At 36.1% G+C, this 25,663-nt stretch overlaps 1 protein-coding gene across 2 annotated transcripts in view; it reads left to right on the top strand.

Moving 5' to 3' along the window:
* Positions 1-25,663, top strand: part of ST8SIA4 (ST8 alpha-N-acetyl-neuraminide alpha-2,8-sialyltransferase 4) — a 56,048-nt gene that overhangs the window by 18,136 nt on the left and 12,249 nt on the right. The window contains exons 4-5 of one of the 2 annotated variants that reach the window (XM_051782681.1): positions 7,897-8,190; positions 21,226-21,800. In XM_051782681.1, coding sequence (XP_051638641.1) covers positions 7,897-8,190; positions 21,226-21,331 — 400 coding nt within the window. In that variant the 3' untranslated portion in view covers positions 21,332-21,800. Of the gene's footprint in view, positions 1-7,896; positions 8,191-21,225; positions 21,801-25,663 lie in introns of those variants that run through there. The other variant, XM_051782680.1, reaches the window with a different exon arrangement.

Raw genomic sequence — 25,663 nt, 5'->3', positions numbered from 1 at the left:
CTTGGAATTACTTTTAGCAGCTAATCAGTATCAAAAAGAATTTAGTTCAGCTGTGGGTTCAGAATTCAAGCAATGTCAAAGATGAGAGTAAATATTTTTTTTTTTTTTTTAATTAATGTAATTCAACATTCCTGATGAGAAGTATTCAAAAGCAGAGGCCAATCTAATTTTGGATTTATTTGGTTAAAACCAACCAGACAAACAAACCAAGACCTAGTAGGTAATATTGTGTATTTTCCTGTGGTGACACCATGTCTGGAAAAGTCCCTTTCATTTTAGTTGGACTATGTGGAGAACAGGCCTGTTGAGTGAAGCTGTTTGAATAGTTTAGGGCTGCTCTGACAAGGAGCAGCCATGAGAGGATATTAATTGCTTCATTCTTTGAATTGAAGTGCCTAGTTTATGTGTTACAACTCTTCTTTTTTCACTGGAGTTTTCTCCTGCTAACTTGTATCAGCATTTAGGAATCAAATCGAATATTTTGATATCGCCATCAGTGGTGATAAAATTTTACTGTGCAAATGCAGCTCTTTATTTTTCCCAAGTAGTTTGACTTTCATTTTTTAACTTGACAATTCTTGTGGTTAGTGAAGTTGACATGGAAAAACTTGTAGTCTTTTTTTTTTTCTTTTAGAAAGGAAGAATATGTCCTTTAATAAATGTCTTGTTTTGCACAGAGGAGGATAGTCTGTTTTGACTCTTTCCATAGTGTATTGATTTTTGTGGACAATTGTGATATGCAGAAGTAAGCATGCTATGTGGTATGAGCAGAAGACAGCGTATATATGGTGAGGAAGAAGGACAGACCTAACCATACCATGGAGTTGTGGTTGCTTATTTCAGGAGAGCAATTTAAATTACTAAGAAGAGATTAGTAGTAGCTTCTTTAATCTGTGTTGTTCCTTCAGCTGATAGGAAAAAAGTAATCATACATTTGGCAGAATAAAGATATTTAGAATATTAATTTACTTATGTTCTGGAACTTTGTTTTTTAAATTTGTATCAGCTTTTATGTCCAAATGTTTTCTAGTACCCCTTGCTTGGACGATAGCCATGGTGCTGAGTAGAGCTGAATGCTTGGAGACAGCAGATCTGTAGAAAGCAAAGTTGCCAATTTAAAAGACGTGTTTTAAAACATGAGTCTTCCCTTAAAAATAACATATGAATACATCATGACTAGCTCATTAGACCTTTTTCAGATCTCAGATGTGGCAGCTCTATTTTTTGCCTTCTGTCTGTTCCCAAAAATTGTTACACTACATTGAAATGAAAGAAGAACAAAGCCGTTATCTTCCAGTGCTCTTGCTCGGTGATTTGGGTATCTGAGAAAGGGGAGCGGCAGTGTAGGTCTTCAGTGCCAATTACTCAATTAGATGTGAGTGGTCTCCACGTCAGGGGAGCCTCTGAGAAGGCCTGAATTTTTGTGGCCACTCTTTTTCTTTTCTATAGGAAGTTGATTCCTATGGAGGATATTTAAGGACAGAAGTCTAGAAGGCTCAGGAAATATCAGTAAAAGTGACTTCCGTACGCCCTTATACAAATGATCAAGGATTCCAAAGAGTCTGCTTAAATAGTATCCTGTGAGCATGTAGGGCACACGGGGTTAGCCTGAATCTTTTTATAATATGATAATTTATCTATAAAAAGATAAAATTATTTTAAAGTTGCTTACTCCTGCTGTTGATAATACAGAGCTTTTAATTTAGTAGTTTTCTGAACAGCTGCAAACTCAGGAAAACTTTTTCTTTTTTTGTGCATTGACTGTTTTGAGAGGTGACAACATTCAGAACAATTTTAGCCTAAATGTTGCCTTTTTTGCTGTTCTCCATTTTGGAATATTCAAACTACTGCTTCTTTCTACATTCCATACTAAGAACTCAAAGTGCTTCTCCAAAACAATGAAAATTATAATTTGGTCTGAATTTATTGCAAGAGTAATAAAAGTTTTTCAACCCTTTCTGTCCTCACAATATTGCAGATTTTTCTAAAATTTTCTTTATCAGAATTACAACACTTTTACAGCATCTTGATAATTACCTTATAGAATATCCTCTTTATAGATAGTAATGTGTAAAGTATTTTCACATAAAAAGGCAAAGGTATTCAGGATACTACTAAGTTCCATTTCTTAGTTTTTCTTGCATTAAAATATCATTCTCAGTATTTCACCGCTGTAGTTTTTGTGGTTTCTTTTTTTTTTAATATATATGAACAAACTTTCAGTGATAGAAATTCCTTGCTTTATTTTACCATCAAAGGAATGCTGTTGGGAAGAACAGTAAAACTCTAATTCGTGTGCAGCAAGGACACACAGTCAATAATGTGTTTTGCCACTATTTCTAAAATACCACTTAGGCGTTCTCTGGCAGTTCACTATGCTATATCAGTTGATAATAACTTGCCTTTCAGTCACTGGTGTTAAAGAAGATGCTAGGAAGAAAGAATTTCATGTTAACAGTATAGGTTCTAGTCTAGACAATAAGAATTAATGAAGTTTAGTAGCAGGCGATGTTACAAAAAACATCATACTGAAGTGAAATCAATCATAAATTCAGTATTCTTGTGGACTTCTGTTGTAAAAGGGGATATCAGGTCAATAATGTTATATTTTACATGACACATCTTAAAAAGCAACCATGATTGCTGTGTGTGAATAGAATCTATAATGCTGTACCTGAGCCTCTAGGCTTGCAGCTCTCACGAGACATTCTCTGTTGTGCCATGGATAAGGACTGGGATGAAGTGGAGTATGTTAGGGGATTCTCTGCTAATCCAGATCCCTGTGGTTAATTTGAAGCAACTTTAGCCTTTGCAGTAGCCAAACAAGTATGCAGAACATATGAGAACCGTACATTTTATTATTAGATTTTTCAGGGGATATAGGAAGTTGATGCATGGCTCTTTTTGTAAATCTCTCTTTTTTGGGTGTGTGTGAAAGTGATCACAGCACTGCTGCACACCTTTATTTGAAGAGCCACGTTAGAAGATGAGCTGCATACACACAGCAATTAGGGCAATGTGCTTCTTGCATGTAGGCTGAGTAGAGACTATGTATTATTGACAGTAGTCTAGGTAATGCCTTATGTTTCAGGGACGTTTAATATGTCTGCCAGCAACAGTCTGATTTTCATATTTTGGCTTCTCAGACTGTATGTGGTTAATATTGTGTGACTGATATTTTTGGCTTTGTTCTACAAAAAGAGGATATTAATGAATGAATGGTTTTAAAGCACTTTTTTGCAGCCTTTCAGGGTGGTTTCTAAGTGTTTATTTCAACTTGTAATCCTCAAGTGTACCAATTGTTAGAGGATTAAGAAGTGTACAGATTCATGGCCAATTTTTGCATTGTTACTGTATGTAGAATATTATTTCAGTTCTCAATGTCAGGTCAAATGGAAATGGTAGTCACTTTTACTCAAGGAAATTTTCATGGCTTTTATTTAAAATTAACCTGAAAAGAACAACCTATGGTCTATGAATACTATGTATTGGACATTGGCATTCATATACGTGATCTGTATGTTTATTAGTGACAAAGCAAGTTGAACTGAATTTCTGTGGAATAACTGACTTTTCATTTGAGTTTATTTTTGTGACTATGTTTTCATTATTTTTTTGTTAGGCTCTGCTCTCTAAAAGATTGTGTGTATTATGAATGTACTTGGGCCATAAAGATGTCACAGCAAACCTAGGGCTGATTAGTTTGATGTAAGTGTGGTATAGGAGTGCTTACTCCATTCTTCAGTCTTTTCTCATGGCATACAACTCCAGCCATTGGCAGTTTGGTTTTTTTTTCCCCTACGCTTTTTCTGAAAATGTCCCAGTGTAACTAATATATGCAACAGATGGTTTTGGAAGAAGAGGGTTTTCAATCACTGAGACTTTTTGACCTGTGTATCTTAGCATCGCAGTTGTTCTACATGTGTCCAAAATACCACGTGATATTTCAGACATTATCTACTTCTTCCCTTTTGTCCCAGAGCTCTTTTTAGTGATAATATTGCAGTGCATCTTCCTGTTGCAAATCTTCCTGCTATTGCACTGAAAGCTCGCTTGTAGGAGCCCCTGCATTTTTACTATGAATATTTTATATATATATATGTGTGTGTGTGTGTGTGTGTGTGTGTGTGTGTGCCTTTCACTATCACGGTTATACACAAATACTGTGTAAGTTAGGTGCCCCTTTAAACTTATCAATTACCAAAATCATATAATTGATGCCTAATACTAAGTTTAGACTAACTAACCTGTTTAAATGTCTGTGCTGAGGTTTTAGCTATGGTCTGGTCTGATGTCATGGGGAGAACAGGGACTGCGGCACTAATTTGAGGCACCTTGCATATTATTACCTAAGATACTACCAATCACCAGTTATGAATGTTTCCGCTTAGGTTTTTTTGTAACCCCCTCTCCCAAATGTGTAAATCTTTGTCTCATGACACCAGTTTCTGAACACTTCTGCTGTAGATAAGCAGTTAGAAGTAGAAGGGAGCAAACAATAACTCTAATTATTTGCTAGTTTCATGCAAGGGAAGGATGAAGTAGTAGAGCTTCTGATTAAGCACAATTATATAGGAAAAAAATAGCCATAAGATTTTTGTTTCAAATAACATACTTAAAGTGATTCTCTTATGGGAAAAAAATGACAAAGGAACTCATGAAAACCATTATTTAATAAAATTATTTTTGTGGGGCAAAATGCATTTTATCATTTTCTCTGGAAACAGTCAATAGGTTGATCTCAGGAGAAGGAGGTTTACAAACCTTTTTCTAATGTGGTATATTGTCAGTGCTCATATTTACAGTTATTTGCTTAATTGTTAAGTCAATCTTCAGTGCTATGTGTGACTGTTAATTACAATCTGTTCTCATATTCTCGGTGTCAGTAGCCTCACAGCAAGTTTATCTTGCTCACCTTCCACCTGCAGCCTGCTTACTTGCACATTAACGTGAAGACAACATTGGAGTTTTTAGAAGGAATGGCATTTGATGGTATGAAGCAGGAAGTTTGTGGTTTGGAATCAAATTTTAAGCAGGCATATAGTTTCAAGGTATCAATAATGTGGCATGTGAGGAAGGGGAAATTCAGTAAATTACAATCCTCTATTTATTCTTCCTGAAATAAACCCCCCAAAAATATGGTTTCATTTATGGTGTGTAAATCCCTAGATGCATAATGGTAAAGCTTTTGGTGTAGAATCCCTGTCACCTCCTCATCTCTGCTGTGAAAATATTTGGCATTCTGCACCTTATGCCAAATTAACTAGAATTAAAGATTGCAACAAGGTAATGGTATTACAATTACTATTTAGAAGTTGTTCAATTAATAGGCTTCTTAATTTCACTATAAAGAAAATTGTGTATGTTTATGTGTGTGTCTGAATGCAGAGTTTTCTTGAAAGAGTCATGGGAATTGATGAGAGATCATTGACATTTGCTCACTAAATAAACTTAAAAATTCTAACAACAGCATGAAACTGAGGCATAGCATAAAGATGCCTTAGAGTTTCAGTAAAAGCTTCAAAACAGGTAAAAGCTATTTAGGTATACTCAGGGCATATACAAATACACATAGCTAGTTTTATGAGCCTTGAAGCACATAAGAAACACAGGGATAAACTTTTTAGCAAGGTCTGTTGCAATAAGACAAGATGCAGTGGTTTTAAACTGAACGAGGGTAAATTCAGACTAGATTTAAGGAAGAAATTTTACAATGAGGGTGGTAAAACACTGTAACCCCGCAGTTACTGAGTGCATTTGGATTGCTCATTATTTTCGGAAGTTACACTAGAAAAATGTGAATATACAGTATGCTAAGTATTTGAACTGCTTACGCTCTATACCTTTCTAAAATACAGTATTTAAGTACGTTACTGATGTAGCAGTTAATGACATGTAAAGTAGGAGACTTTGTCTTTAGTATGCCTATGATGATTTTTTTCCAGGATTTAGGTGAAATTACATTTATGAGCTGGTTTAAAACCACGCTCTTGAGGTTAGGCACTGATGCTGTTGGCAGCTCAGAAAGGAGCTGTCAAAAGGCATAAAATCAAATTAGAACCATAAGACCTATGTTATGTGTGCACACTGTGCATATGGTGTACAGCTTTTTAAATGATGTGGTGTTGTTACATACATGGTCTGCTTCTCAGAGGAAGCAGGATTTGCAGTGTCAATATCTGTCTTACATTTTTGAGTGATAGATGTCATCATGTGCATATATGTGACTACCAAAAAAACCCTGCTTTGCAAGAGTCCTTCATTATGTTGTGCAGTCTGGCCTAAAAAGAAGTATTTTCAAGAGCAGCAGTAATTCAATGAATTTGTTTGGTTGATTTTAAGTACTTGGTTTGAATTTTTTATCGTTATTTTTAGATTTTAACAGACTTTTAATAATTACAGGTTACAGGTTCATGCATTAAACTTTTCAGAAACAATTTTCAAAGCCAGTATTGAATTCAGTGGAAGTTTTTTTTGTGCCCTACCTGCCATTTATTTCTCTTAGCAGCCTGAAATGCATGCAGATTGTTTATGGAATAGATGTATGAAGATAATGAAGAATGTAAATCCATTTCCTAAGAAAGCCTACATCTGCCCACGTGTTATCAGAAAGTTGTACTTCTTTATCTCCTAGGAATAAACAGGCTTTACAGAACATTTCTTTCTGAAGAAGATAGGACCACTTCTTTAGCTGATAATTCCAGAATGAAAATGATATTCTGAGTAATTCATAGTATCAGTCAGGACTAGATCATCAATTGGTGTTAAGCAATGCTGACTTATTTTTATATGTCATTGGACATCTGACTGTTAGAAGAAGCTGGTGGATTAGCTTAAGTAAAAAGTTTACTGCACAAAAAAAAATAGAAATTGAAGAACTAATGGAGTACTGTTTATATTATTTATATTTATAGGAATGTGCAAATGTTTTGAAGGAGCTACTTCTGACATTACTTCTTAGCGTCCTTTATCTTAACAGAGCAGTCTGTTAAATTATGAAAATACTGAGGTGTCAAGATACATATTTGGGACAAGCCAGCTACAGGCTAATTCACTGAGGATGTTGTGGAGACAATTTGTTTCAGTCAGATAATGCTGGGCACTGAAATCACAAATGATTTCTGAATCATATTTTATCACCTGTGTTCAACATGTCTGTGATTACATATATAAGTATTTATATAACTGAGGTAAAAATCTGCTGAGCAAAGGCCCTAAAAAAACCACAAAGGTACTGAAAAATTAAACAAGGTTTAAAAATGAGATATGAAGGAAAAATTGAAAATTTGATACATTTTCCCAAAAATTGCAGTTCTAAGTCAAATAAAAATACTAAATTTCAAAACGTCCAATCAACTGCAATGATAATACCAAAAAGCAAAGTACCAAAAACTCATTTAAACATGTGGTAATGTTAGTTTGTAAATGATGTTTAAATACTACATTGTAAAAAAAAAAAAAAAAGAAAAATGCATTGACTAATCCTGTATAAGTTATACCTTATTTGGCTACCGTGGCTTTCTTTGTGTGAACTCTTGGTAGCAAGTGAACATTAATGAGGGGTAATAGGTTTAAGAAAGTGTATCCTTATTCACAAATGCTGCTTCAGCTGTCGATGCATTCTAGAGCATGATGACATGGTTTTCTAATGTACAAAGAGGGTTTTTTTTACTCATAGCATTATGTACACTTAATGTCTTTAAAAATTTGTCTGATGAGTGTCCAAGTTGAGTAAAATGCTATGTGTTATCACATCTATTATTTCTGGTATTTTTTTCTCACACTAAATTGAATTGGACTTGCATGTTTATTTTCAACTTTCCCTTCATGCACATGTTTCTCTGAGTTAATGTTTCATATTTATTTTCATTTTTCCATTAATTTTTTCCTCTTCAGGTGCAATCTAGCTCCTGTGGTGGAGTTTGCTGCCGATGTGGGAACTAAATCTGATTTTATTACCATGAACCCCTCAGTTGTACAAAGAGCATTTGGAGGCTTTCGGAATGAGAGTGACAGAGAAAAATTTGTCCATAGACTATCCATGCTGAATGACAGTGTCCTTTGGATCCCAGCTTTCATGGTCAAAGGCGGAGAGAAGCATGTGGAGTGGGTTAATGCATTAATCCTTAAGAATAAATTGAAAGTGCGAACTGCCTATCCATCACTGAGACTTATTCATGCTGTCAGAGGGTAAGTGTATGGAAAAGACTGGTTTGTCCTTAGCACAATGAAACTCATAACTAGAATTCTTAGCAGGCAGAAAAAAAAAGATCAATGTTAAAAGGAATTTGGTATTTCCCTTATTGATGTAATGGATTGCACTTATGATAAGTTTGTTCAGTAATAAATGTCATCACTCATTTAGCCTACTCTAATGCAAATAACTGAAACGCATTAGCACAATAACTCTTAATTGCATTTATGTGTAAAAATGTATCATCGTTACAGTGATAAGCTAATTTAAAAAATAGTCTGAATTTAAAGAATATCTGGGAGTTATCAAATCAGCATACAGTGAAAGTGCAACGTGTCTTCTGTGGGTCAAGACTATGGAGATAAAAAATACAATCTAAGTAGCATGGGGGGGTAAGGTAGCAACCATGTAAATAATGAACTCTGGCAGATCTGAAAATACTGAGCTCCTTCATACAACATCTAGGATTTGTAGCAATCTTTCTCCTTTTGAATTTGACCAGATGCTTGGGCAATTCAAAAACATTGATCAGAATCACTGAAAACATTAATGTAACCACTTGTTAAAAAAAAAAACGCATCCGTGCTTTGTTGCAGAGATTTTTATTTTTAACCCCAGAATTAAACAAGACTGTCAGATGAAGGCTCCAATATCTTTGTCACTACAAGTAAGAGTATATGCCTGTGCCTGAGAAAGATTCAGAAGAAGATGGTGGTGCAATACGTTTGTGCAGCAAATTATGACAATATGGTAGTATTCAGCTTGAGTTCCTTGAACTGTACTGTCTGAGATAAGTTTAGAAGGGATGTTTAAAATGTTACCTCAATCTAGTATGAGAATAAAGCTTAAAAATAAGTTGTCCTTCAGGATATTAGGACTTTGAATATGCTTTTCTCCTTTTGCCATGTCTCAAATAGATAAACTGCTGCATTCCCCATGTGGTGCACTTCTGGCACTGGAAAAATTTGAAAATCATTTGGAAATCCTTTAATTTTTTACCAAGTTCCTCAGTTTTGTTACAGAGTTACACTTTAGCTATTTTATAGGCCTCGATTGTTTTGACTTTTCACATATTCAACATGCCCATAGCACTTGGGTAGGTGTAATGGTTTGTGTGTGTGTGTGTGTGTGTATAAATCTGAATAAATAAAATTGCTTCCAGTTCACGAACAGCTGCTCTAATTTCCGTCTACTAAATCTGGGAAAAAATATCAAATGTGGATGGTAATTCAGAATGTGCAGTCTTTAAATTGGCCAACTTGTAGGTCCTTTAGGGGGCTTTGTCTTAGGAAAAGAATTAGCACCTGCATTGTCTCTCTGAAAGAGGCAACAAAAACTCTGCCATCAGAATTGAATTAGACAGTGCTGTACTTTACATTATACTTAGCAGTGTCATCTGATATGACTGCAGAAATTTGTCCAGTTGTTGAATCTGTGCTCTAAATGTTGGACTCTCCACTTCAAACCTTGTTGTTTAATCAACTTGCATTCCCATTTTTGTTCTTTCAGAAAGTAACCTAATATCTTTGTTGCTGATCTTTTTTGGTAATTTGAATAAAAACAAAACAAGAAGTCCAGTTTAGCTTTGGTCTAACTCTTGACTTTATAAAGATGGGGCAGGTATGTCTTGGTGAGTCTGATTTGGAAGTGATACAGTTAGCAGTAATACATTTGAAACAAATATTGCTTAGATGTCTTACATGGCAGTCTTAAAGATACCAGCCCATTATAATGAACTTTGTATTACAGTAAAGTAAAAAACATCTTGGGGAAGAATACTATCTCTTTACAGGTAGGATTACATCTTCCTAGAATCTGTTAAGTTTGTACATCAAATGGAATACTATGGTAGTAGGAGAATCCAGTAAGCAAAAATTGTTCTTAAAGAAAAGTGTGCCTGAGATAAAAATTAATATTTTCTACAAAAAAGAAAAATATCTTAGAAAATAAAGTTAAATGTGAAGCTGCATACCCTGGTTATGAAATCAGTCCATTTTGGATTGTAAGATTGTGAAGGTTTAAGCAAGTTACAGCTGCTAACTTCAATTTGAAAGTAATGGAAGCTAAGTCTGCTGCCATTTAGAACTGTATGCAACTTACATACTTAGTTTTAAGGAAAATCTTCATTATACTGTATTCTATCTATTATGCTTATGTTTATTTCGAATTCAATTTGACGATGTACGAGTCTCTGGAGAAATAAGGAATTCTTACAAAACTCTCCTTGTTTTATGAATCTGAGCAACTGTTGTGTATTTTTTTATATATATATTTGATATATTTGTTTGTATGTTTGATGCCTTTGCGAGCTCTCCACTCACAAGTGGAAGCCTTTGTGGCAGTTAACAGTGATGACCCAGCTGAGGCCTGTGATGCTGCAAAATGGAAAGGATAAAATAAACAGAATGTGAAGATTGCTGTTAATTGAATGAGGAGCAAAAGCAGGAAATCTACCCACAAAACCTGCGTGTTAAAACACGCAGTAAGACCTGTGCAGAGCATCTAGTCTCCTTGACAGGATGCCTAAAACGTGCTAGACTGAGATTGCAAGGCTTATGCTGTCTTGCAACTTCTTAAGCATCTAAGGGAGATGGAGTTTGGTTTGTTGAGGAAAGCATGATAAGGAAAGGTGAACTACAGGAAGTGGGTTTTTTAAACTGTCCTTAGTTTACACAGGAGACTTACTTGCATCTGCAACCTTTGTTTTGTAGATTGTGAGTGTTCTCAGGTAGTTATGGAGGTGAATACAAGGTGCAATTTTCTGTTTAATAGGCTAAAATATGCCTTTAACCTGTTTCATAAGACTTACACACCCAGGTTGTTTTTCTTTTACCACGGATATACTTACTGATGTGGTACACCACAGGGCTGTATCATACCCGTATAATTCAGCTGGTTGAAATGAGGCTTTTATTTGAAACTTTAATGTATTGTATCTTCTTAATTTAAAAGTATAAAACACTTGGCTAATGAAAACTGCCTAAAAGAGAAGATGACCATCCTAAAAAAGTTACAATTATAAAGTCATCTTTTTTTTTGTTTGTTTTTGGAAACACAAATTCCCAGAGTAAATTGAAATTGGTATCAAGAGTTTTTTCATTTAATGCATCTAAAATTTATTAAAATATGGAAAGATAGTGTGTTGTGGGACAAATCATTTAGTATCGAATCATCAGTAAAGTTCATAATTCCAACCTGACATATTAAATACAAATAAAGAATATTTAATGCTGAAGGGTGCAGGCTGACATCTTCAAGGTTTGGAAAGTATTGTCTCTATTCCTTGCTGTGTATATCACACTGCCAAATTTTTCCGTCATTAGTCTTTAAAGCATACAGTGTAGGCAGTTCCTAATGGCAGAACATGAAGTTTCTTTGACTTCTGATCTACCTGAGGCCAAATTCTATATTTCTAATATACATAATTTAGAATTTGTTTTATCTAATAATGGGCAGTTTTGCTGCAATCACATACAGTACTTAAATTTTCACTCATATTTTCCCTTCTCTTTTAATGAAAGAAACCTTATGAGCAGTATGTAGTATTTCAGAGTTGCAGTTGATCAGAGAGTAGAATAATGACTGCATTGTGAGGTAATTTTTTAAAACTTTTTATTAGTACACTTTTGGGGTCAAAAAAAAGGTAATGTGGTATTGGAAAAAGAAACTACTTTTTTGCAGATTTCATGCCTTAAACTTCTGTAAGTCATGGCCACTCCTCTAAAATCTCAGAAGGATTTTAGGTTTTAAAACCAGAGTCTAATATGATAACTACTTTTTTAATCAGTAGCATAAAATAAATGGCCATTGGATTCAGATTTTTTTCTTCATTAGATTTAGATCAAGTGGCTTCATGTGCTAATATTTGTCTGTATTTTACTTTTTCACTTTTTGATCAACAAGTTTTGAAAAGTAGATTTGAGAAGTGATTTGGGAGCTGTTGCATGATTTTTTCAGAAAGCATCTCTAATTTACAGAACTTTTAATGTAATTGTGCACTTATTGACAAAATAGTTGAGGTAATCAATACGTAACAGAGTTCAAGGTGGAACTAGGATCTATAAATTAAAATCTTAAATGATTAAAAGGATTTACTTGCTCTCTAATGTCACTGCCAAGAAGATTAATTATAAAGTGATTATAATGAGCAAACAACACAACTTGAGCCTGAGATTTAATGCTGAACTGTTTCATTAGGATTATTTGTAATAATATTTTTCAAATGAAGTGATACTTTCTGAGGTGTGGACAGTGTCTGTACAGAGTCATGTCTCAGTAGCAGAACTGTGATGGAATATGGATTAAACAGCAGACAAACAGGAACTGAGCCTGATGAGATTAGAGTCCAGATCATGTTGTTTACTTCCAGTGGTGGCAGACAACCAAACTTAAAAGTAGGATCTGCAGACACATTCTGCTGTGGATCCCCCTTGCGGTTCTGTGGAGGAATTAAAGAGGGTTCCTAAGACTAACCATGTTGTTGGTGCATTAGGTGGAGGTCAGAGTTAACTCCCAGAGGCTTGCACAGCTCTTTTTTTTTTGTGCGTCTGCTAATGAATATCTGAAGGCATCCTCTGAAGGGGCTGTACACCACCACCTCCTTACCCTGCCAAGCAATACAGTCTTACAGTAAACTAATTTTTTCTCCTATTTCCTTTTCTAACTCCGCAAAACGAAGTTCTCACGCTCATCTGTATGTGTGAGAATGTTTTCTTGGCTTTTTTTCCTGCTGGAACCATCCTGTGGACTATTAGTCACTCACCAGCAATATCACTGAGATTGCTCAACGTAAGATTCCTTATCATCTTTTGGGTATGGAACAATTGCGTGGACATCCTGTGGGATTTGCTTGTGCTCCACTTATTTCCTCCTTGATACTGCCTGTAAAAGAGCAGTATTATCCTGCATTAGATGTGGCAGAACTCCCACTGAAATCTCCATGTTTTGCCTATGTAAGGAGTATGCTCTGCCTATTTATGGTCACTTTTCAGTGCAGGGTCTTTTTTTTCTATATTAGTAAGAGCAAACAGCTGTTCTTTGAATGTAGTGACCTTTTGCACAACTTTACCACGAGTCCAGAGTCCTTTACTCTGGGAATTACAGAGAAAATACTTCCAGAAACTCAGACATGCAGAAATCAAGTAGTTCTCCAGCGACTCTGTTCTAAGAAAACAACTACCGTGAGCAATCTATATTGTAAACACTTCTGTTTCTTTTCTTACTGCTAAGAGATTTTACTTAACAGACTCTCCTTTTTTCTTTACTGCTAAAATGTATTTCTGAAGAAAAGACATTTTGCAATACATGGATGAATAAATAATCACCTCAAAAAATAAAAGGTTACAAAAATGGCAATTAACCTAAAAATAGAATTCTAAATATGAAATGACTATGCCTCTTGCATCACATATTAAAATATTCAAAATATTGGGAAAAAGTTTGCACTAGTTTCCCATCTTTTCAGTGGAGTACAATCCTTTTACATATATGAATTTTAAAAATAGAAGTTCTACATTATAGTACCCTAACATATCCTTGGATTGTTTTGGTAAGTTATGTAAGCAAATTGGATACCACTTAGTTTGGACTTTAAGAATTTAATCTTTTGTGTGAAGTTGTTCTTCCAATGCCAGGATTCTGTCCTAAGAGGAGAGCAGGAAGTGATGCTCCCATTCCTGAAGTGGAGACACTCCAGGGTTGATCTTTCAGTCCAGCAGCTAATTACCAGGGCTGCAGCACCCCTACACCTCCTGAAAGTGCCCCTTCATCTCGTTCAAAGTTTCTCAGGATAAGCTTTTATCTTCTTTGCACAAGTTTTCCTATTTTATTCTGTTTCTGAAAGATTTAGCGAGGTCTGTCAAGAGAATATCTCACTATTTGGGGGTGAATTTTCAATGGAGGCAAATACAGTTGAAGTAGAGGAGGACATGAGGGGAAACTGAATGTGCACTAAACTGACTGCTTTTTATATTTTTCATTGCCTGGTCCATTCTGTCAGGTAGACCATGAAAAGCCTAATCATGATAGTAGAAAGAGAACCGTTATGCTTATTTTTATTTTCTTTTATCATTCTTATTTTTATTTACCTTTTAACAATAAAATTTGGTGAGTTTTTGTTTGAGGAGAGATTTTTCAACTCTTTTGCTGTGGCAACTGTTTTGTTCCTTATTATCAGCAATGTATATACTTTAGACTACTAAGTAAAGTCTTCTAAGGTTGAATTTCAGGTTTCAACTAGCAGAGAGCAACAGGATTAGTCATAAGAAAAAATAGTCATGAAATTTCCCATTTTCAAGTTTTGCTGCTTAGTTTAACTACGAGCAACAGCACTGTACTTAATGCTAATGACTGCTACCAGCTATGCAGGGAATAAGTAACATAGTTTATTCATGCCATGTATTTGCAGATTTGTATTTATTATGAAAACTATTTTGCTACTTATTATTTTTCAGTTTTGGGTGGGTTTTTTTTCTTTTTAATTTATCATCCCTTACATAAAATCTGTATTTCTGAAAACTATAAAAATATGTTTATTAACTCTTATTTAAACATATCCGTAGCTGTGCAACTGAGAAGTAAACTAGAAACAGTTTTTGTAGTCTGTCTTTGAGGAACAAATAACAGAGAGGACTGGAGTCCATAGGGAATCATGTTGGCCAGATAGTATTAATAGAATCGAGAGTAGCTTCTTGGGGTTTTTTTTTTGGATGTGTGAGATGAATTATTTGTTGATTCTGGATGGTGCATGTGTACATGAGAAAATTCTATTAGGTTTCCTTCCTGTTTTTAAAGTGATATTTCTAAGGTAAGACAATAATAGAAATTCTACGGTTTTTTGTTTTGATTGTAATGCTTACCAAGAGTTTTCAAAGATAGGTGCATTTAGTTTTGATCTTACTGAGCTTTTGTGATGAGGAGCAGTTGTATTAAGCATCCAGCTGGTAGTGGATTTCATCAAATGCTTAGTTACTGAGGTAACATGGAAATAAGTAAACAAAGCTGTAGGTTTATGCACTGTATGGTTTGGCATTTCCCCTTGGTCAGTTCAAGTTATTGGGTTGTTAAAATGAATAGTGCCTTGGTGAAATAATATGCTAGCACAGTCCTTACAGTGGTGTCAGTATAGGGAGGAGCAGTTTGGCTTAGAATCTTCTGTAGCCTTTCTTTTTAATGCATATGAGTTTCTTCAAGAATGCTTTAATGGATTTGTTTGAAGTCTCCAAATTCTTGTTGGTATACATAGAGAGACTTAAGTGTTTCAGAAGCACTGAGTAGCATTTGAGCATTTTTTGTCTGGAGTTACCAAATGCCAAGGTTATGGCTACTTTCCTCCCAAACACTTGTGCCGAAATATAAGGTGGTGTGTTTTGTGTTTGTGGGTAATACAGTGTTAGTAACACACTAGTGTTTTGGCTGTGCCTGAAGGGGCTTGCACAGCTTCAAAACTTCCCTCACTCTCCCTGAAACCAGAGAGCAGGCTGGTAGTGGGCAAAATCTGGGAAGGGACACAACTGATCTGAACTGAACTGTGCCATGCCATGCCATCATTCACCTAGGTAGTCTATCTCTTTATCTTGATCCTCAAGTTTACTTGGTTTTGCCCTTCCTGTTCTCTCCCCGTCCCACTGAGGTGGGGAATGGGAAAGCATCTGCGCACTGTCAGACCACCATGTGAGGGAAGGAATGTGTTTATTTGCTGCATCAGCCATGTATAAGCTTTTCAGAGACTAAGGGAAGCCTGTTAGCCTGTTTCGGTTTGCATCAGAGAATTAAAAAGTGAGAAAAAGGGTGAACATTGCTGTATTTCAGACCTGTGGGAGGGTTAGGTCAGTGCTGGGATACCTGGTGATGTTTTAAACATAGAATGTGTTTTGAAAGAAAATAACTGATTATTCAGGTAACAGGTCTGGATTCTACTTCTTTTGTGTTGGGAAGGCACACTGTGGTTGAGTTAGATGCTAGTGTCTGTGTTTTGGGTGGAATGAGATTTAAGTCTCTCACCAGTACTCATTTCTGTCCCGTTGGCAACTGAAGTCTCTATCCCTCTACATTCTGTTTTACACATTGCTTCCAGCAGAGGTTGTTCCAGTGAATCCTGTTTTAGGTGTCCTGCTGTGCTTATGCTCATTGGTAGACATATGGACATACCTGTACATGTATGGGAGGTTAGTGTGGTTTGTGGATTCACATTATGGGTTCAATACTGTAAGGTTGCTGTATTGAAATCCTTTTTTGAGGTTTGGCCTTCAGTCTTCAACAAGTGAATTAGTAGGCCACAGGAAAAATTAAGAGAATAACAACTACTTATATATATATATATATATATATGTAAACCTTTGTTTCTACTTTTTTTTTATTTTCAAACAATATTCTGTATACAGTTGATATACCTAATAAGCATTGTAGAAACAGCTTCTTGATGTTTTCTATTCTGTATTTAGTGGGAGAAAGTGTCATAATTTGCATTTTTGAAGCATATATTTAGTGAAGTAGACAAAGAAAATTGACTTAAAGAAAGTTATTTCTAGATTTGCTTTTTCATTTTACACTGAGTTGTACTTTATTGTCTAGCTTTGGGATACAGGGTACTCTCCAAAGTAAATGAGTAATCAAGAAGACCTATAAAAGGATGTGAGAGAGGAGCCTACTGAGAACAAGTGCAGCTCCTGGTTTCGGAACATTCTGGAGGCTCACAGGGGGGATTTTATTTGTTGGTTTGTGGGGGTTTTTCCATTTCAGTACAAGTGTGGACACACTTACTAGAAGAGTTGGCAGAGAGGAAGTAGTAGTGGGTGTTTCATAGTCATACTGAAACCAGCAGGTGGTACATCTTCTGATTGTATCAAATTCTTTAGCCTTAGATGAAATGGAACATACGTTAAAAGGACTGAGAGGGCAGTTGTCTTTGAAAGAGTCATGTGTGGCATGAACTTTATGGGTGAGGCCTTACCTTTTTCACCTTCTAGTCTTTAAGGGTCAGAACACAGCAAATAGAATAAGAAGAAGGTAGTCTACAGAACATAGCTCTCAATGACAAGGAGCTTTCAGAAAATAATCTCAATAAATCAATCACTAAAGAGAAACCCCAAGGTCTGATAGAGAGAAGGTCAAGGGGGAAAGTAGTCCCTCCATGCTATAGTGCATTCCCTCTAAACAGCGAGGTGTGCACTCCTGATGAGGACCTGTGTGGCTGCATGAGACCTCATGAGTACAGCTGTGAGCCCTGCTGGGGAGACTGTGTGCCCAGGAGATGGGCAGCATGGCCTGCTCTAGGAGGAGACCTGTAAGCTGGCACTGGAAGCAAAATGCAGGGCTTGACCCATAGATCCCTGATGGCAATTAGGATTTCTGCTGCCTGCAAGCAGTTTGTCATGGGTGTGCATAGAGGAGTTGATTTGCTGTAGTTAGTGGGTTTCCCCCAGGGATGTTTCATGGTGGGAGCAGATCCAGAGAGATGATGTTCACTGGCTCTGGAGTTCAGTAGAAGGTGAACTGGATGAATTCAGGAGAGAGAGAAGAACAGGTTTGAGAGGATGTCAGTAGAGGAGGATTTGACTCATACATTTGTGAATGTCTGCTCTCTGATGTTGTTAGTAGCAAACTGACTTTTCCAACTGAATCTGTTTAGAGAACATTCTCACCAATGGAGATAATGCTTAAAGACTGTGGAAGAGCACAACATTTGCATCAAATCTCCTTGCTTTAACTCATGAGATTGCTGAGACATCATTGCTATTTTGGTGTATGATCATCCTCTAAAGCAGAGGTGAAAGAGAAGAGGAAATCTGTCTTTCTGAGTTCATTTTCAAATCCTATAAACTTGTTTGTGTTATGCAAAGCAAGTTCCGGGCACAAAATATCTGGAAAATGTGCCAATGTGTAAATACACTTTATTTCTTTACCATTGATGACTTGAAGTTGAGTAGCTTGAATTCAGACTGAAGATCTCACTTCAAATTACTGTTAATTATATGGTTGATGGTAACTTAGTAAAGCCACTGGCAAAATACTGTGGTATCATAATAGTAAATAACAGTAAGACGGTTGAGATTTTTTTTAAAGGCTTTACTTCAGAAAGTGACAACTATTTCCTTTCCTTTTAAAATAATTTTTAAATGCATTTGCAAGGTCTTTTTTTTGCTTTTTCTTTTCTTTTTTAAGATTTCATTTTATTGTAATCTTACAGTCTAGTGAACTAAGTAACTGATTGTGTTAGGGATTATCATAATCATAATTCCTTTTTTTCTGTTAGGGATTATCATAATCATAATTCCTTTTTTTCTGTATTTGATTTATAACAGCAATAATAAAGTAAACAAATAGTACACACCCACCTGCTACATGCCCCTATTGATAAATTTTAAATTGCATGAAACCCACAAAAAGAAAATAAAGCAAGTTGTACAATGGAGAGGACACATTTCTAAATTTTTGGCAAATACTAGCCAATAATGACAGTCTTTTGTCATATTTCTCCATACTCCTCTCTGACATACATAGTAAAAAGAAAAATTGATGCACAGGCCGTCATCAGCAAATCTCGGAGGAAAGCAAGCTAAAGACAGAAAATCGTTTTGGAGTAAAAACATCCATTAATCTTCCTACTAAAAGACCACAGAAATTTCTCTCGGGAAGTTATTGCTTGTAAAATCAGTAGTGAGATATGCAGCCTTTCACATAGATATCATATATTTGTTTCTGACTGAGTGTAGCCATGACTGAAAACAGTTTTTTCCTTGGTGTATTGCATATCCTTGTGAAACCAGCTGGTGGGCTTGGCAGAACTCCAGTCACATCTCATTGCTACTTAAATGGCATTTTGGTTGGCATTGTTTGCAGTGGAGCTAGAGCTTAATAGGATGTGAAAAGTGAGCAATATTCATTCTTTGAAGATGCTGGTCCTTTGACATGGCAATGTGTGGACTCCAGTGTGTTGTTTAAGTGTGCTTTTCATACTTAATGGATTTTCTGAGGCAATCTCTCACTTTTGAGCTCTACATTAAGTTGTAATGAAGCAAATTGTTTCTCTTCAAACACGTTCTTCAACACATGCTTGCACATGCTTCAGTGAATGCTTTTTGACTGATTAAAGGTTTTGTGTATAATCTTGATCCTGAGGAGTAACTTCTGCCTCCATAATTTACTGAAGTAGTTTACATTTATTTGCTTGAAGACTCTCTTCTGGTTGAGTAGTTCAGTGACAACAGTGGGATTTATTAAGGTATAATCAATAGCTTTTATATCTGATTAATCTGCTCTGGTTCATTACACTGATCAAATTTAAGGACATATAATGCATATTTTCTATAATAATCTCTAAAAAGGAAACTTCAGATTGTATTGATTAAATCAAAAGAAGTCCAGTTTTCTTCTATATTATTGAATTTAGTCTAACAAGTAACATAGCACTGAACATGTTGTTATACTGTATCTATCCAGAGCTGATGTTAGGCATTTTGACTTCAGATATCAGGGGAAGTCGGGCACAAGCTGAAAGCAGTTTTAACGTGCTTATCGTCCAATAAGCAAGGAGCATCCTGAACATATGCTCAAATTCACAGGTTGCACTTTTCAACATCAGCTTCAGTATCAGTGCCATTAATAAAATGCTTTCATAGTAGAGGGCATAGTCCTCATCCTGGAATCATCTTTATAAATTTCCCCCCTTGCACATACACAGCATATAATATATAGCAGGGAACAGAATTTCCCATAGTTTTGTGGGGTTTTTTTGTCCTTTTAGGGCAGGTTTAAGATTTGTAAGTTGTTAGAAAATGGTCTCTGAAGAATACAGACCTATGGAATAGATGTTCTGGGCAACAAATGAATTATTATAGGGTTTTTTGAAGTGACAAAAGCAGAATTTGCAATTTGGGTAGATCCTTCCATTATTGTGTCCCTAATTCCTTGATATGCATAGTGGACACACTGCATTTTATTCTTATTCCTCATATATTTGATTTTTCTTGTTTTGTTTTCTGAACATGACTTCACTTGCATTGTTTTGAAAAGAGACAAAATTAGATAGAGGTTTTTTGTTACAGAAATACATCTACTGGGCATTAGCATAAGAACAGATATTCACATCAGTAGGAAAGACTAGATTGGCAAAAGCTAGAATTAGGGCAAGTTACTAATTTTAATTATACCTCTCCAGTAATATTCTAATGAAATTTTCATGGTAAAAATGCTAATCAATTGTAAATTATAGTAATGCTTTCATAAAATATTAAGAATTCTGTAGGTTTTTGAAAGGTGTATCTTATAAATTTAATCCAAAGTTACCTGTGTGTTTCAAAGCACTTAGTAATGTCCCCAGTTTGATGCATCTTACTATTACAACTTTGTAGTAAGACTACACAGTTCTTTTTTTAGCTTACTGTCCTTCAACTGAATTGTTTATTCCAACAGAAGATTTTTTCCTGTTCCTAATTTAACAGGGCTTTCCCAGAGAAACCTTGGTTGATGTAGTTGAAGAGCGTTATCCAATCAGACCCACTCTTTTTACAAACCAAATTCCTTTTTCACTTCATTTGCCCATTTTTTACATGGGAGACAGCTTTGCATGTGGTAATCTTTAATGAACATTTTTTCATGCCCTCACTAATTCCCAGAAAAAAGTCAGAACCCCATGGCACAGTTTACAAAGCACAGAACTTCAAGATTAACATGAATATTGGGTACGTATAACTAAATTATTGGCTGAACATGGGTCAACTTCATTTCTTGCCTGCAGTACCTTTGCTGACTCAAGCCATTGTCAAATTTCCTACAAAGCGACTCCTTCAGTAGTCTTTCTGGGGCCTAAATAGCTACTCTGAGAAATATAAATGAAATCTCTTTCAGGAAGGGAGTATGGCTGGTAGAAAGCAAGGAACCTATTTATCACCCTGCCTGATCTCTGCCTGTTAAAATTACCCCTATGGGCCACGTGAAATTGGTACATTCTTGGGTTCTGATTTCTCAGTTTAGCTCCAGTAGTGGGGGGGGGGGGGGGGGTCCCAGAGTGAGCTTGTGTTTCTGTCCTTCAGCTGGAGATTTACCTCTGACCAGCCCTCCTGGTGCCACAGACCAGACTTCTGCCCAGGAAGCCAGCCAGCCATCACAGTTAGTCTGGATCTACCCATAGGTCCATGAAATGTTCCAGCAGTAGGGAACAGTGATGCTGTCTCTTTTGCCACTCCTGAATGGAAAGGGAGCCTCTAGAAGATGAGTGAAGAGGAAAAGAACTTTCCAGCCATGGTTACCACTCAGGGCAAAGCTTCTTTTTCAGTGGAGGAGTCTGCTTCAGAAACAGACAGAGCATGGTCATGAGTCAAAATATAAGCTTAGGCTATAAATGTCCTAAAAACTGAAAAATCTCAGTGAAGTAAAATATCTATCTCCTATGACTACCTTCTTATGTTGCTGTTAGAAAATGCTGGTTTTTTTCTGTACGGTACACATTTTCTGTGTGTGTGTGTGTGTGTGTGACACTTTTTCCTACTTCCAATCTTATTTCCCCCACCTTTACATATGATTCTGTGTGTGCAAGAGTGGTAGTAGTCTTATTTTACTGAGTAGAAAATTTAGTCTTTAAAACCAATAAAGTATTCTTGTGCCATCTTCAGTGTGTTCATGATTCATCCCTTTGCTTCATTGCTTCTGTTTAATCCAAACTAATACCAGTATCCTTTTTTTAGAGAAGAAAATAAGTACTATTTACAACATACACTAGAGGAGAAAAAGCAATTGACTCCCTCTAAAACATGCTTCATTTGTAGTCCTGTGTTCTTAAAATGCAATTGCTTTCTTTTGCCTGCATTTATAACTGTTTTGTTAGGATTGGGGTCAGTGTGCTTTCCAGAATGGAAATCCAATACAACTTTTCCTACCAAAGTTTTTTTCTTAGCTTATTTTATATTATAGCTATACTTTATATCTATAGACATAGATATATAGTTTATCTTCTGAGATTTTATGCAGAAAGAATGAAACAAAGGAAAAAGGAGGACTACAAAATTACGGCAAATAGTTGCATGGGTTGGTATTCCACTTGGTTCTGTTTCTTCCTAGTTAATCAAATACTTTCTCTTATGTTTTGTTATAATTGCTACTGTACTTTGCTACAGCCATTTGTTTCATATTAGCACAGATTTAACTGTTTATGTGCCATCTAAACACATCTCCCATCTTACATTTCAGATTCTCATAAATTCACATGCATGCTTCCTGATCACAATTCATACACCTACAGGTGACACTGTTCAAGTGTTCTCCACTGTTTTTTAAGGTTTTATCTTAACCCTTAAAAGTTTTTAAACTTTTCCGTGAAGCAAGACAAAAATATATGAAACAATAGTCATTTAACTGTTGGAAGTGTAAAGAGACTGTCTAAAGTGTAAAAAAAAAAAAAAGACCAGTAATGCTAGCAGCTTTTAACAAATGTGTAACAAAAAAAATAACTTATTTGATTCAGGTTCAGTGTATATAAATCAAAAATAGATTGATTTGAACTTACAGGCTGTCTTTTATAAGTGTGAAAGTAGTTCATTAATTTATAATGGGGGAGAGTAGAAGAAAAATAAATTGATGCAATTTTATTATTTATCACTGATGGGTTCTAGTTTATGGCCACAAATTGATTAACAAAAAAGGGTTTTTTGAGCAGGTCAGAATTTTTTAACCTGAATGAAACATTAACATATCTTCATGTGTGTATGAGCCAGCAATATATGTTCACAGACCAGAAGCCCAAGTGTATCCTGGCCTGCATCCAAAGCAATGTGGGCAGCAGGTGATTCTGCCCCTCTGCTCTGCTCTGCTCTGCTCTGCTCTGCTCTGCTCTGCTCTGCTCTGGTGAGACCTCATCTGCAGTGCTGCATCCAGCTCTGGGATCCATAGCACTGGAAAGAAATCTACCTGTTGGACTGAGCCCAGAGACGGGTCACAGAAATTATCAGAGGGATGGAACACCTCTCCTGTGCGGAAAGGCTGAGACAGTCAGGGCTATTTGCTGTGGAGGAGAAAGCCCCAGCAAGACCTCGTTCTTGCCTTCCAGTACCTGAAGGGACCCTACAAGAAAGCTGGAGAGGAAAAGACTTTTTTTACCAGGGTCTGTAGAAACAGGACAAAGGAAAGGAGTTTTGTACTGAAAGAAGGTAGGTTTGGATTAGACAGAAGGAAGAAATGTTTTATGATGAGGATAGTGAGACACTGGAACAGGTTGCTCCAGCCCCATGGCTGGAATTGCTCAGGGCCAGGTTGGATGGGGCTCTGAGCAACCTGGTCTAGCGAAATATGTCCATGCCCATGACAGGGGGACGTGGACTAATTGATCTTTATAGAATTAGTTGGATTGTGTTGTTTTGAATAGGAATAAATGTATATTGTTTATTGCTTAAACTTTATTTCATTTTCATTTCTTTTTTGTTTTGTAAGGTTTGCAACTCCTGATGCTTAAAGTCTCTTCTGCTGGTCTTTACTAGATGCTTCTGGGACAAACCAAGCAAGGCTTAAACTTCTTAAACAGTTGGGGTGCTTCTAGTAAAAATCTTAACATTTATTTGAAATTTCAGTGCATCATTTAGAATTTTTTTCCTTTTTGACTGAGTCACCACTCTGCTTATTTTAGTTAGTTTTGAATGGCTTTATATCCCTTCAGGTACATGGGCATTAGCCAATTTCACAGATATAGTGTACCTCATAACAGTGTGCAAATAAAAGAGCATTTACCGGTGTTTAATGGCTGAGTGAAGACAGTGATCTGGCCTCAGCTGAAATACATTATGCACAAGTTGGTTTACATACGGCCATATGTGTTCAGGGAAACAGCTTGAATTTTGCTAAAATTTGGAATTCTGGTCACATGGTTTAACTCTTATGGAATGCCCAGTTCTTCTGCAATACCTAGGTCATGGTGGCAGTGAGCAGGATGCCAGGCACCCCATTGCTAGCAAAGCTTTGTAGAGGTGTGGACAGCTTGAGAGAAGAGCTTGGTCTTGTAGGTGTGCTCTGTAGGAGGCCCTGTGCCCATTACCAGTCAGTGTTCACACAGTTGCACTACTGTTTTCTTTCAGCAGATGGAAGATGATGATACTCATTCTACTTTTGCACTGCAGAACAGAGTCCACAGCACCTGCTTAAACTTGTACAGTACAGTCTTAAACTTGTCCTCTTCCCTACCTGAGCAGATCAAACCCCGCATTTCCCGCCTTAATATTGTGCCTCGTATCTGCTGGGGGCCTTTCTGGGGAAAGGGAAGCCATCTGTCTGTCCTGCTGGGATGCTTCTACTTTAAAATAAAAAAATAAAAAAAATATGTGGACAGTTTTGAAAGTGTGTTTATGAAGGAAGGATCTAGGACTGGATCATGGTTATCTTATGCTTTGAAATTAATGATGGTTTAACATAAAAAACTGTTGCCATTGGTTTATCAAGGATTGAAGCATAGGTCGTTTCCTTTCGGTGAATGCTTTTATCAAATACTTAAAGAGACTTACTCATCCTGTTATCTCCTTCTAAATCTAGGTCAATAATTTCTGTTTGTTTAGATGAAAACAGAAGGAGCTGGTGTGGGTTCAAATAAAAGTACTCTGATAGTTTGGAAATATTGCAGAAGTGGGACAGAAATTGAGACTTGTTCCCAGACTTAAACATATCTTGTTACTTAGCTCTGAACGCTTTCTCTTTCATATATAGTCCTCACTCTACCATTCCTTTTAAATGTTATGTAGGGCATGAGGATGTGGAGGATTACAGTTATTAGACTAAAGCCTTTTTATGTATTAGAAGAGTTCATGAGCTTAATTAGTTTAAACTTTAGCAAGTGTTTCTTAAGAGCAATATTTGTTTATTTTGATACTTTTTTGTATTTAGTGGATTATTTTCCTATAGAGGTGATTTTCCAAAAGTTGACTAAAGCACCTTTGGAAGCAGATCATGCCAGGACAATGGTGCAAAGCAGAGTAGTCTCCTACAACAGGGAAGCTAAACAATTTTAAGACAGGTGAAAGTGAGCTTTAATATATTCTTAATTATTTTTCCACAGCCAGGAAAGGCTATGCTCACAGTGGTTAAAATTATCTGCCAGGGCAGTGACAGTGTAGAGCAGCCTACTGGCCATGCTCTCACTTAGCTGTGGCACTGGAAAATATGTAACATGACTGCATCTACCACTGATATCACTAGTCTTTTCTTTCTCTTGAAGAAAGATTGCCAGATGGAGACCAATTTTTCAAGTGGTACTTGAAATCTTCTTTATAAGTAAGAATTTTAATTCACTTGACAGTATAGGTGAAGAGGTAAAGGAAAAATGAACAAACAAAAACCAACACTTAACATGAAAGTAGTGAATTAAGTTTGATAAAAAGTAAATGACAATTTTTGAGAGTGGTTCAGCTCTTCATAAAGGACATTATTCCTTTAAAGAAAAGAGGTTTTTGTATATGCTCTTTCAAAATATTGTGTGCTGAAAACTGTCAAGTAGAT

The sequence above is a fragment of the Manacus candei genome, unplaced genomic scaffold (genome assembly GCF_025592945.1).
Source record: "Manacus candei isolate 608988 ecotype Guabito, Panama unplaced genomic scaffold, ASM2559294v1 h1tg000016l, whole genome shotgun sequence".
In the NCBI taxonomy this organism is placed as follows: Eukaryota; Metazoa; Chordata; class Aves; order Passeriformes; family Pipridae; genus Manacus; species Manacus candei.
Note: the sequence above shows the minus strand (reverse complement) of the source record. Positions and strands in the feature narration are given on the sequence as shown.